Below are 12,336 nucleotides of genomic sequence, written 5' to 3'. Positions count from 1 at the left end.
AGCAGTGGATTCTCTTATTTTCTGAGATTGGAGAACCCATATAGGATTTCAAAGCACTGTACTCTGGCAGGAATTTCTGGTTGTGGTAAGGGCAATCCAAAAGTTTAATTTCTGGCAGCTGCTTCTCTCAGTGCCTTGAGGAGAAGCCAAAATGCAGGTCGTTATGTATTTCTTTATTTAATATTTTTGAGCAGCTATTACTTCCTAACTCTGTGGCCTTAGGTATACATGATGCTTTGAACATTTAGTATTAGCTGTTGGTGTGGTGATGGTACTGGTGGGGAGGATGGTACTGATGATGTCAGCTGCTGAGTGCATGAGCAAGGCATTCAGTGGGTTATGAGGTGAAGGTGACTGGCAGGTGTAGTAATATGTTCTTGTGTGATCTGGTAAATGCTCTAACAGATGTATGAAAGGCACCAAGGAAAACAGAGGAAGATAAGAGTAGGAGTTTATTTGGGGTGGCAGAAAACATCATTCCTGATGGAGGAGTGGAAAGGCCCAATCATAAAGGGATCCAGGGAAATAGGAAAAGTACTTGGTTCTTGGAGTTTAGGATTCAGAAGTGGGAATGGTAGGGAGAGGGGGTGTGAGGAGCATGTGGGTGCCACGCCTTTGTAGAGATAGTGTAGAGCTAATGGGAGCCTTCAGTCAGGGAGAATCACCGGGGTATTATTTTTTGGTGGTGTTCTCTCATTTTTAAAGTAACTGAAGTAATTCGAAGAATAGATTAAAGTTTAGAAGGACTGATAGCACAGAAACAAATTAAGAGGTTATTGTAATTGTCCTTGAGAGGGAGATGACCTGAGCTAAGGGTTTTGAGGTTGCTTGTAATCCAGGGATATTTCTGCAGTAGAATCAATAGGATTTGTGACTAATAGAATGCAGGAGAGAGAAGGAATGTCAGGGGTGAATATGGTTTCTGGCTTGAGCAACCAAGTGGACCATGGCAGGGGATTTAGGAACGTTTTTGTGTAGGGAGACGAGGTGCAAAGGGAAGGGACATCCAGGTGGAACTAACCAGGGGAGACTCCGGTAGGTGTAGATTTAGACCCATATTCCCCTAGTGGAAATTCTGCAGTTGGGAAGTATGGAAGCAGGTCTGGAGCCATAGGCAGTATCATTTAAGAAGTGAACAGAGGAAGGAGATGGACAAAAGCAGATTGAAAGGCGTAGCAGGAGCTGACAGAAACACAGAAGGAAATGGAAGCAGTAGAGAATGGTGGTTTAAATAGCCTTGGAGGGGAGGGATGTTTTTCTGCTGAGTATAAAGAAAAGGAAGGATAAATGTTGTTTTAGGTAAATCCAGGGATAGAACTGAACTTGGATTTCAATATTACCACGTTGATTGGACTTTCTTTTGCTTTTTTTAAATCATAGGGTCCTCTTTTAAGTATTCACCATGATTTGGTTCCAACTTCTATATTTTCCTTTTTCATATATATCCAAATATCTTTCTATCTACAAAAGTAGGATCACAAACTTTTAGGGATCCTGACTGAAACTGGTATAATACATACACAGTTATGGTAAAATAGGATTTGTTTGTTTGTTTGACACAGGAACGCCAGCTACTACATCTACGTCTACAACAGGTTTCAGTTTAGGATTCACTAAACCTGCCGCATCTGCCACACCATTTGCTCTCCCTATTACTTCTACCTCAGCTAGTGGTCTTACTCTTTCGTCTGCTCTGACATCAACTCCAGCAGGTGAGGCAGAATGGAAAAAGTCACGTTTTATGGTTGAATTTTATTTTGTTTTTGGCTAGTGAATATAGGTATCCACCTTTATTAGATAACTTCAGTTTTGGAAAGTTTTTATTTTAATCACAGCAGTTTTGACCTATAAAATTGCTGATTTGTGAAGGTCATCATTGGGCTTTAAAGCAGCAGGGGCCATCCTGGAAGCTGGTCTCTATTTACAGAGCAAAGCAGGGACAGGGTGAGAGGTAAAATGTAAAACTATTAATATCCAAGGAGCATTTTGGTGACAAGGAAGGATAAAGAGTTTGCCTAAACCTTGCCTGGCTTTTGAAGGCGAAGTTGGTGTCCTGGGTTGAAAACTCTTTATTACTGTCTGGAATCAGTTACCTGATACCATTCTAGTATTACCCAAAACTCTTATTTCTGTCACTAGCTTTTGCTTTAAGGTACTATTTGTCTTTATTCTTAAGTATATATAATTTTATCTTTAGTGAGTAATTTTTCCTAAGAGCGAATTTTATCATGGACATGAGGGGGGTTTTTTTGTTGTTGTTTTTTTTTTTGTTTTGTTTGGAAATGTTTTGCATTTTCTCTGGTGTTCTTAGAAATGTTTCCTTGTGAAGCCTTACGATTTCACTTTTTATAGCATCTACAGGATTTACCCTAAATAATTTGGGTGGAACAACAGCCACAACTACCACTGCATCAACAAGCCTTTCCTTAGGGGGAGCCTTAGCTGGTTTGGGAGGGTCGCTTTTCCAGAGTTCAAATACAGCGACATCAGGTAATTGATGATACTCATTTTCCAAAAGAGTAAATATTTATATTTAAATTTACTTTATATTTTGACCTTTTGAACAGACCACTTTGTCTCTTTAACCTGTATGTTTTTTGTTTAGTATGAAAACTGAATTATAAAATACTGTTTTTCATACATAATTGGACATCTTAGCCATATTGTAGAAATAAATTTTTCTGTTTCTCAATATCGACTGACTAGATAAAGAAGCAAAGAAGGGCCTGTTTAAGGAGCCTGTAAACTATTCTAGAGAAACTTATCTTTTTAATAAATGCCAGTTGCATAGTTTTGGATCATTTAGTATCTAAGTTAATTGTAAAACAACTTGACCTTTTAAGCCCTGGTTTTAAGCATGGCTTTCCATTACAGACATCAGGAAAGGGTTGGCATGCTTTGAAGACAACATTTTAGAACACAAGTATTAAATTTATTATAGTCAGGCAAAATACTAAAGTACCAATTCACTTGGCAGAGAATACTTAATATTTTTATCTTGGATTGATTTTTCATTACATGCTTATTTTGATATTAGCCTCATGTTAAGGATTCTATGGATGTTTTGAATATTGGGAATGAATAATAGAGGAAACATGATACTATATATAATGTAATAAAATGTAAGAGTGAGAAAAGCTTTCCTCTGACTTGAAAACATTGTATGATTATCTCAAATAGCAATATCACATCAAGAATTTCTCTTTAACAATTTATGAGTTAGGAAAAACATGTTTTTCAACATTGAAACATGTTGAAATCACAGAATTTCCAATAATACGTATGTTCGTTTATAATGGCTATTTAATTTCAGAAGTTTTACTGAACACCTATAGGTGTCTAATATTTGGTTGTGTGGGAAAGATGAAGGAGTATGACCTGGTGTTTTCTATTAAACAGTTCTTTCATGTACTTTATTCAGATACTAAATTTAATGAAGAAACTCTTGGTCAGTGGGAGGGGAAAAAAGGAGATGGTGAAGATCATCTGTAAAAATTTGTAGCATTTAAGTTTGCGTTGATCTTTCAAATACTTATCTTTGTCACTATTGTCTAACCTTGTGGGTATTCAAAATGTCTCCTAATAACCAAATCACTGGATGACTATAACATACATTCTTTGCAGGATAAGTATTTAAACATCTCTCCCAAAAATTCCTATGAGAGCAAAACACAAAAATAGCAGAAAGGGGAGGTGGAGGATTGTTTTTGTGTCTCGCTAATGAGTTTTTAGGCCTGTTCTAATTTTTGCTAGGCTCTAGACACACGTCAGTGCCTGATTTATGGTTATGCTAACCTAAAGATGCCACTGATTTTTTTTAAAAAATGGACCTTTATTTAGCTATATTTTTTGTCGCACATTGTCAGTATTTAAATCCGGTTTTCAGTTACCCCATGCTCTTATCCAGTACATCCTACTGTTTCCTCTGTTTCTAAAGTAAATAGCGTCTGTCCAAAAAGAACCACAGTTGTGTCAGCTTGGGAATGCATGGACTTAGATGATTTACCAATGCACGTCTTTTTAAAATTTTGCTACGTGATTCACAAGCATACATTAATGACTTAGGAGTAACTGTAGTTTAGTCCCTTAAGTTCCTTTTGTCAGTGAGGTAGAATTTAAATAAATGAAGTCTACTTCTTTCATTAAAGTTTTGTTAAGAAAACGTAGGAGTATAAAATTTTGATGATGTTTGAACTGTAAGGCTTCCAACTCTCAATTCTTTAAATTTCATTAATAGTAAAACTATTTGCTTTATGTTATATTGAAATCTTATAAATCATTAGTAGATTATTTTATTTATTTATTTATCTGTCACCAGCTTAATTGAGATATAATTGAGAAGTAAAATTGTAAGATACTTAAAGTGTAGAGCATGATGATTTCATATATACATGCACAATGTAAATTCCCATCAAGTTAATTAACACATCCAATATTAGATTATTTTAAAAGTATACAATTCCAAAGCATGACTGGAAGACAAGAAGTATTCACCTGAAAATACACAAACTAAAACTGCTTTTTTAGGAGGGTTTAAAAAAAAACAATAAGTAGTATGTTCACATTTATTGAATTAACAGATACGCTCTGATGTTTTTAGTAAAGAAAAATTGATAGACCCATAAATACAGAGAACTGATGGTTGCCAGAAAGGGTAGGCAAAATGGGTGAAGGGGAAGGGGGTGGTACAGGCTTCCAGTTATGGAATGAGTAGGTCACTGGGATGAAAGGTATAGCCTAGGTAATATAATCAATGTTATTATAATAAGGTTGTATGGTGACAGATGGGGTAGTGACACTTGTGAACATAGCATAATGTGTAGACTTGTCAAATCACTGTTGTACACTAATGTGACATTGTGTGGTGACATTGTGTGTCAACTACGCTTTAAGAAATGACCTAAAAAGTAAAGAAGTTAAAATTACATCATCCAAACTACATATACCATTGCCTCACTCCAGACTTATTCCTTGTTATTTACTTAAGTATGAAGAAAAACGGGATCCAACTTAAAAGCATTTAAGAGCTTTGGTCATTAAGGGAAAATCATTATAAAGACTTTCAGTGAACTTTGTAAATTATATTTGGCTTATTTGTAGGACTTGGACAGAATGCTTTAGGCTTGACTTTGGGAACCACAGCAGCTACTTCAACTGCAGGCAATGAAGGTCTTGGTGGTATAGATTTTAGTAGCTCATCAGATAAAAAGAGTAAGTAATGTTATATTCTAACAGTAACTTAAATTCCTATGTCAGGAAGATTTTTAGTTATATATTCAGTAGTAAAGTTTTTACTTTTAAATTTGTTTGCTTTATATTTCACAAATTTTGTGTGTATTGTATGTTTAAGATTTTATTTTTGTAAAAAACAGTTTTGTATGTGCTTATGTCTTATGTAGCTATCTTAATGTGTGTATTAATATATATTCTTAAGTTGGGATCATGCACACATATAGGGTATACAAGTTGACCCTTGAACAACATGCTTTGAACTGTTTAGGTCCACTTATATGTGGATTTTTTCCAATAAATAACAGTGGAGTACTATAAATGTGTTTTCCTTATGATTTTCCTAAAACATTTTCTTTTCTCTATCTTATTTTATTGTAAGAATGCAGTATATAGTACATATACCAAGTGTGTGTTAATTGACTTTATGTTGTCAGTACAATTTCTGGTCAGCAGTAAGCTATTAGTAAAGATTTTGGGGAATCAAAAATTATGCACGGATTTTCAACTGCCTGGGGGGTTGGGACCCCTAATCCCTGCATTGTTCAAAGGTCAACTGTATTGCTTTGTAATCTGTTCTTTCTCGTGTATTATATCACAAGTATTTGTCAGTTCAGTAATTCTTTTAGGGGTATTCTACTGTTGCTTAATATCAGCATTATGAATTGATATATCATTAATCAACCATTATTCTATTGTTAGTGTTTGTTTTCAGTTCATTTATTCTAGGAAGTAGAAGCTCAACATATTGAGCATCCTTATAGAAAGAGGCAAAATAGGGCGCCTGGGTGGCTCAGATGGTTGAGCGTCTGCCTTCGGCTCAGGTCATAATCTCAGGGTCCTGGGAGCGAGTCCCGCATCGGGCTCCCTGCTCCTTGGGAGCCTGCTTCTCCCTCTGCCTTTCTCTCTCGCTCTGTCTCTCATGAATAAAAAAAAAAAAAAAGAAAAAAAGAAAGAGGCAAAATAGTATTGTAGTTTAAGGGTATAGACTTGAGCTGAAATCATCTGGTTTCAAATCCCTCCAGCTATTTACAAGCTCTGTGACCTTATTCAAGTTATTTATCCCTCTGTGCGTTAGTTTCTTTATGTAAAGTGGGGGAAAATAATAGTACCTACTTGACAGTGTTGGTCTGAGGATTACTATTTATAAGACTTCAGCAGAGCCAGGCACATAGTAGATGCTGTCTAGGTGTTTGCTTTTATTATAAGTTTTCATTCATATTTTTGGTTATTTTTTCAGGACAAATACCTAGAAACTGAATCATTGGCTTAAAGAAAGGGACAGTTTTGGAGACCCTTGGTATATATTGTGAAATCACTTTTCAGAAAGGTTTTACCAATCTATTTCCCACCAGCCAGTATGAAAATGCCCTTCTCGCTGTGTTCTTGCCATGCTGAATATTCTTTTTAAAAATTGCCAGTCTAGATTCATTTTGAAAAGTGTTTTAGGGACGCCTGGGTGCCTCAGTCAGTTAAGTGTCTGCCCTTAGCTCAGGTCATGATCCCAGTATCCTGGAATCGAGTCCCACAAGCAGGGAGCCTGCTTCTTCTCTCTCTGCCACTCCCCCTGCTTGTGCTCTTTCTCTCTGGCAAATAAAATCTTAAAAAAAAAAAAAAAAAGAAGTGTTTTAGTTTTGTTGTTCCTGTGCATGAGTTTTTGTTTTGCCTTGCAATGTCTCTTATGCCTCTGGAGAAAGCATGTTTCAGTAGGGTATATATATGCATATTGCATTGAACCCCTCTGAAGAACTTAGAATGAGGTAATAGATGAAGATGTAAAATATGCCGTGTCCATATATCTCTGTAAGAATTTTTTGGTTTGGACATGGTTTTTATTATATAGAGATACTATTCTAGGGTGAAGTACTGTTTTAAAAGTTGGCTATCCTAAAATCCTTTTAAACTTAGAAAATTTGGGATTATTTTTATTTGAATGAAAATTGACTGAATTTTAAACATAGGGGTCTATCTCTTGTTTTTACTTAGTTTTATTTGTAGCAACTTCAAAATTAGAAAAATTATCTTAGATGTTTTAGCAGCTTATTTTTTTACTCAGCTGGAGCAGTTTGGTACCCTCCAACTACTTTGATTTTAATTATGAAACTGTTTCTCTTTTTATTGTAATTGCTTTTAGGTTCTATGTGAAAGAGCTGATTGAGGCAAAGGAGTAAGAGAAATATAAGGAGTTAATCTCCCCTACTTTTCCCCCCCGCCTTCCCCCATTGTCTTCCTCTCATGTTATACCTTAGAGTTGAACAAAAGGAATATGTAGAATAAATATACATGACCTGATGTACCACATCAGTTCCATTTAACCTGCTATACATGTCAAGGGATTCTTTTTTTAATGTGAAGGATTTCTGTTTCTCTAGTAGCTATATCAGTTAGCCTGGACCTACAGTATTGGGTTTAATAGATGAAGAGTGGTAGGAAACAATGTTCTGTAAGTGGGGGTAGCATAGAGCAAGATCTAGAGATGAGGATGATCTTTACTCTTTTGAAGAACTGCTGGAAGACCAGTGAGCTACAGCACGGAAAGATCAGATTCCAGACGTCATAAAGGGAAGGGCCGTGTGTGCCACTTTAAGGAGTTTTGTAATTACATGGAGGACAGTTGAGACCTGCTAGGGTTTTGATGTGGATAATGTGACATGAGATACGTTTTTATTTATTTATTTTTTTAAGATTATTTATTTACTTATTTATTCATGAGAGTCAGAGACAGAGTGGCAGAAGCAGAGGGAGAAACAGGCTCCCCACTGAGCAGGGAGCCCGACGCAGGACTTGATCCCAGGACCCCGGGATCACGACCTGAGCCGAAGGCAGACGCTTAACCATCTGAGCCGCCCAGGTGCTCTGAGATACATTTTTGAAGAAGAGCATTCTGGCAGCCATGTGGAAGATAATGTGCAGGAGGGCAAGAACAGTTACAGAGTGCTATTAGGGAGCTTTTATAGCAGTCCACAGGTATTACAGATGCAAAGCTAGAGAGACTAGTCAGGGCCCACAGTAGACTAAAAACAGGCCTAAGTTTTATGTACACAGGTCTGTCTGTATAAACTTCTGTGAATATAATAAAAATGGAATATCAAGGAAAGAGCAAAATAGTACATTAATGAATAAAAAAGTTGAACTATTTGGAAAAAAAATTAAATTCCTACTTTATATTACTGTGTCTCATCCAATCAAAGACCCCCATCTGTAGAACATGGGTACCAATTTCAGAAATGTTAAACTATGAAAGAGAAAGATCTTAGAATCAGTGAAATACAAAATATGGAAAAATAATTATAGTTAGATTAAAGAGGTAAACAAAAGAAACCCCATGGAGAAAGGCAAAAGGTAAATGACAAATTGGAAGAAAAATACTTGATTTCTAGATGCTTATTTTTTCACATTTTAACCTCTGAAATTGAGATGTGTCTTAAAATTAGGGTCTGATTTTAGAAATAGACACATGAAATATATATATGAGACAAAGAATTAATATGCATAATGTTGAAATAGCTCTTAGAAGTCAGTGAGAAACATACCTCAAAGATGTACAAATAGCCTGAATAGGCCATTCACTAAAGGAGAAATGTACTTGTCTAATTAACATTTGAAATGTTTTACTTAGTACTGTCAGAAATATGAATTTAGATTATAATGAAGTGGCATTTTTCACCTATATACTGGCAGTGATTGTTTTAAAAAAATGTTCATTGTTGTTGAGGGTGTGGTAGAAAAAGTACTCTTATTCATAGTAGGTGGGAAGATAAAGTGGAACAATTGTTTTGAAGGATCAGTTTGATGTCAGAGGCGTTCCCTGATGTAATCTTTGACCTATAAATTCCTCTTTTTTTGGAATACAAATAAAGTCATGCACAAGTATTTGGAGATGAAGACATTGACTATAGCAGCATTGTTTATATAGTGAATGCTCATACGTTAAGAAGAGGGTTGGACATAAAGGTTCTGATACAGCTATGTCATCAGTATTCTGTGGTCATTTAAAATCATGTTACGTGACTTGGAAAAGACTTAATTACAACATGCTGAGAAAATATGTTAGCATAACTTATAATCATCTTGATTGCTTTTAAAAATGTGTGTATAAGTGCAGAAATAGGTTATAAGAGGAACCATTAAGGTTCTCTGGTGGGATGAAGTTTTGTGTGTTCCTGTATTTTCTTAATTAAGCAGGTCTTATTTTGTAGTGTGAAATAAATTTTGGAAAAGGAGAAAGGGAGTCACTGCATTTTGCTGACGGAAAATTTTTCTTTTCTACTTTTAGACATATACTGTTAATGATAACCACTAAATAGGTGTTAGTGAGAAAGTAGTTGATATATCTGCACACATTAATAACTTCATCTTTAAAAAAAATTGCTGCTTTTGTGAAATATTTAGAGACGTCCAGGTAATCTGACATATTTTAGTATTCTAAACTGCTAGTACCTAAGAAAGCATCAAGTAAAACTCTCAGGAGTTAAACTGCACTAAGCAAGAATCTTTTTCATGGAAGATAGTTGAAAGAGGAAGATTCTTGCCCTTAAAGAAATAGATACAAATCAGCTACATAACTGTCTGTTTATATGTACACAAACATGTCTCCATAACATGTATTGTTTGGAGTTTATGACAACTCATGACCTCACATGATGTATAAGAGGCAGTCTAAAAAATGCTTAGCAGTTTCTATTTATACCCTAGTTTGTGTTAAATTAAAACTTGAATTTGGAATACATTGTTAAATGACCTGTTCTTACATGAAGCTTCTTGAATTTTCTAGGTGATAAAACAGGAACAAGACCAGAGTAAGTTTGCAATTTTTAATTGAAGAATTTTACTTGTTAATTTATAGGCAAGTGGTATCGTTGGAAGTAAATGAAACCATATAGGCATTTAGAAGAAAAATTCTTTGAATCAGTTTTTGTCTAAAATAAAATAATAAACATATGCAAAGATTTTGGAAGGTCAAATCTTTCATTTTTAATTATTAGGAAAATTTATAACCAATTCTTTCTAGAATGCTTTATGCTCAATTTTACATATATATACCTTTTATATGTAAATTACTATACCAGTACCATTTATTTTCTTATGATGAAGAGGGAGAAAAGCCTCCATATACATCATATATGTTTGAAGATCACTATTTTTACTACTACTTATATTTTCTCACCTAATTTGTATTACATTAAATAAAACATTTGTAAATAAATGATCGAGTTCATGCCTCCAAAACATCTTGTGTATATTTTAGCCCTATTACATAAATGAGAAAGCTGGAAGAGATTGAGGTTTGCTTAGGGTTATATCAAGGAAGTAGTAGCAGATGTGTGACTGAAATTTAACTCATAATTACATTACAGCATGCCAAATTTCACCTATTCCTATCCTCATTAAGTATTTATGATTCCCTTAGCCTATTCCTAGTTTTTATTTTGTTGAAGAACAAATTGAAATTATTAAAATATAGTGAGCATCTCATTATGAGAAGTTTTGTAGACTTTCTTTAATGAATGCTTTAATATTTTTGAACTGAATAAAAGGTCAGTCAGAATTTTTGAGCCAGGGGAACTTAGTTCAATATTTAATCTAATCTGTTGTATTTTCTAATTTTTTTCTTAAACATTTGGTCAGATGCATTTATGTGTACTTAACGATAGATGCCAGTTTTTTTAGAAAAGAAATCTCCCTGTCAGATGAAGTGGCAAAGTTACTTTAAAGGTCAGGAAACTTACGGTTTTTTATAAAGAGATTTGAAATCAACCATGAAAGCTATAAATGGGCAATATTTGCTATATTTCGTCCGCTTTAACACATACTTTAGTGGAACTCAGCTGTTAGCTTTTTATAATCTCAATGGCTTTAATACATCTGTGGCATTTTTCTTAGGGATAGTAAAGCACTGAAGGATGAAAATCTACCTCCTGTCATCTGCCAGGATGTTGAAAATCTCCAGTAAGTGTGTAAAATATAATTAGATAAATCATGTTGAAGAATGTTAGAATAAATTTTAGGGGGAACATCTCTTCTTCCTCTTAAACATTTTAGCTTGGGTAAAAATTTTAATATTTTTATAAACGGAGAGAAAGCAGAATAATAGGAATTAAAATTTTTTTACTGTCATTCTGAAAAAAACATGTGAACTGTAGATGAATTTTTAATATTTCCTTCTTAAAACACTAGGACTCTGACCAACCTGTTGTAAATGTACTTTCTTCCTGTAGGAAACCAAAAGTGTATTTTTTTAAGTCAGTTTTATATATCTTCTTAGGAAATTTGTGAAGGAACAAAAGCAGGTACAAGAAGAAATTAGTAGAATGTCTTCAAAAGCCATGCTTAAAGTACAAGAAGATATTAAAGCTCTGAAGCAGCTTCTGTCACTGGCTGCCAGTGGATTACAGAGAAACACCCTCAATATTGACAAGTTGAAAATAGAAACTGCTCAGGTAAACTAAATTACAGTCATTTTATTGTAGGGTTTTGTTTTGTTTTATGTAAGTGGAAATCATTCTTTTATAGACTATAAATAAGACTTGATACAGATATACTATAAGAAAACCATATAGCTTCTGTACTTTTAAGCTGCTTTAATAATAGTAGTTACTAGTTTGTATTGAGTGCTTGCTATTTATGAGGCAGTATTTTAAGCAGTTTATATTTATTAGTCCAGTTTAGTTTTCATGACAGGTCTATGAGGTAGGCACTCTTATCTTATCTATATAAATAAGAAAATGGGCAGAGAGCTTTGTTAATAAATGGAAGACCTTGGATTCAGACCCTGGTAATCCAACTCTAGAGGTGATACTCTTAACTAGTTTGCTTCCTAAGAGTGCCTGCTGGCTAAATTGCTATATTATACAAGCTGGGCAGAAAAATACGTTTTTAAAAATCTGCCAGCGATAAAATAACTATATCGTGCTTTATAAATAATTCTGATGACTTGCTAGTCTTATGTCTTAGTTAAAAATGTTAATGAGGCTCATGTTTTTGTCACTCGTGTGTACTTGTTTTTTGTTTCTATGGTATAATATATATAAAATATATAGTACATAGTTCTTATCTACATTGTTGGGGAAGATTGATGGTAGATGATTTGTTTTATATTTCACAGTT

General features: G+C 34.4%; 1 protein-coding gene across 2 annotated transcripts in view; it reads left to right on the top strand.

Annotated features, from left to right (window-relative positions):
- The window catches only part of NUP58 (nucleoporin 58), a 38,077-nt gene that overhangs the window by 7,489 nt on the left and 18,252 nt on the right, over nucleotides 1-12,336 (top strand). For both annotated transcript variants that reach the window (XM_045869210.3, XM_045869209.3), the window contains 6 exons: nucleotides 1,563-1,712; nucleotides 2,353-2,490; nucleotides 5,101-5,211; nucleotides 10,004-10,028; nucleotides 11,113-11,178; nucleotides 11,495-11,669. In XM_045869210.3, coding sequence (XP_045725166.1) covers nucleotides 1,563-1,712; nucleotides 2,353-2,490; nucleotides 5,101-5,211; nucleotides 10,004-10,028; nucleotides 11,113-11,178; nucleotides 11,495-11,669 — 665 coding nt within the window. The remainder of the gene's footprint in view (nucleotides 1-1,562; nucleotides 1,713-2,352; nucleotides 2,491-5,100; nucleotides 5,212-10,003; nucleotides 10,029-11,112; nucleotides 11,179-11,494; nucleotides 11,670-12,336) is intronic.

Source organism: Mirounga angustirostris, unplaced genomic scaffold (genome assembly GCF_029215605.1).
Source record: "Mirounga angustirostris isolate CCGP_5_RB_7025 unplaced genomic scaffold, mMirAng1.0.hap1 SCAF_3, whole genome shotgun sequence".
Classification (NCBI taxonomy): domain Eukaryota; kingdom Metazoa; phylum Chordata; class Mammalia; order Carnivora; family Phocidae; genus Mirounga; species Mirounga angustirostris.
This window is presented reverse-complemented; position numbering and strand designations above follow the sequence as displayed.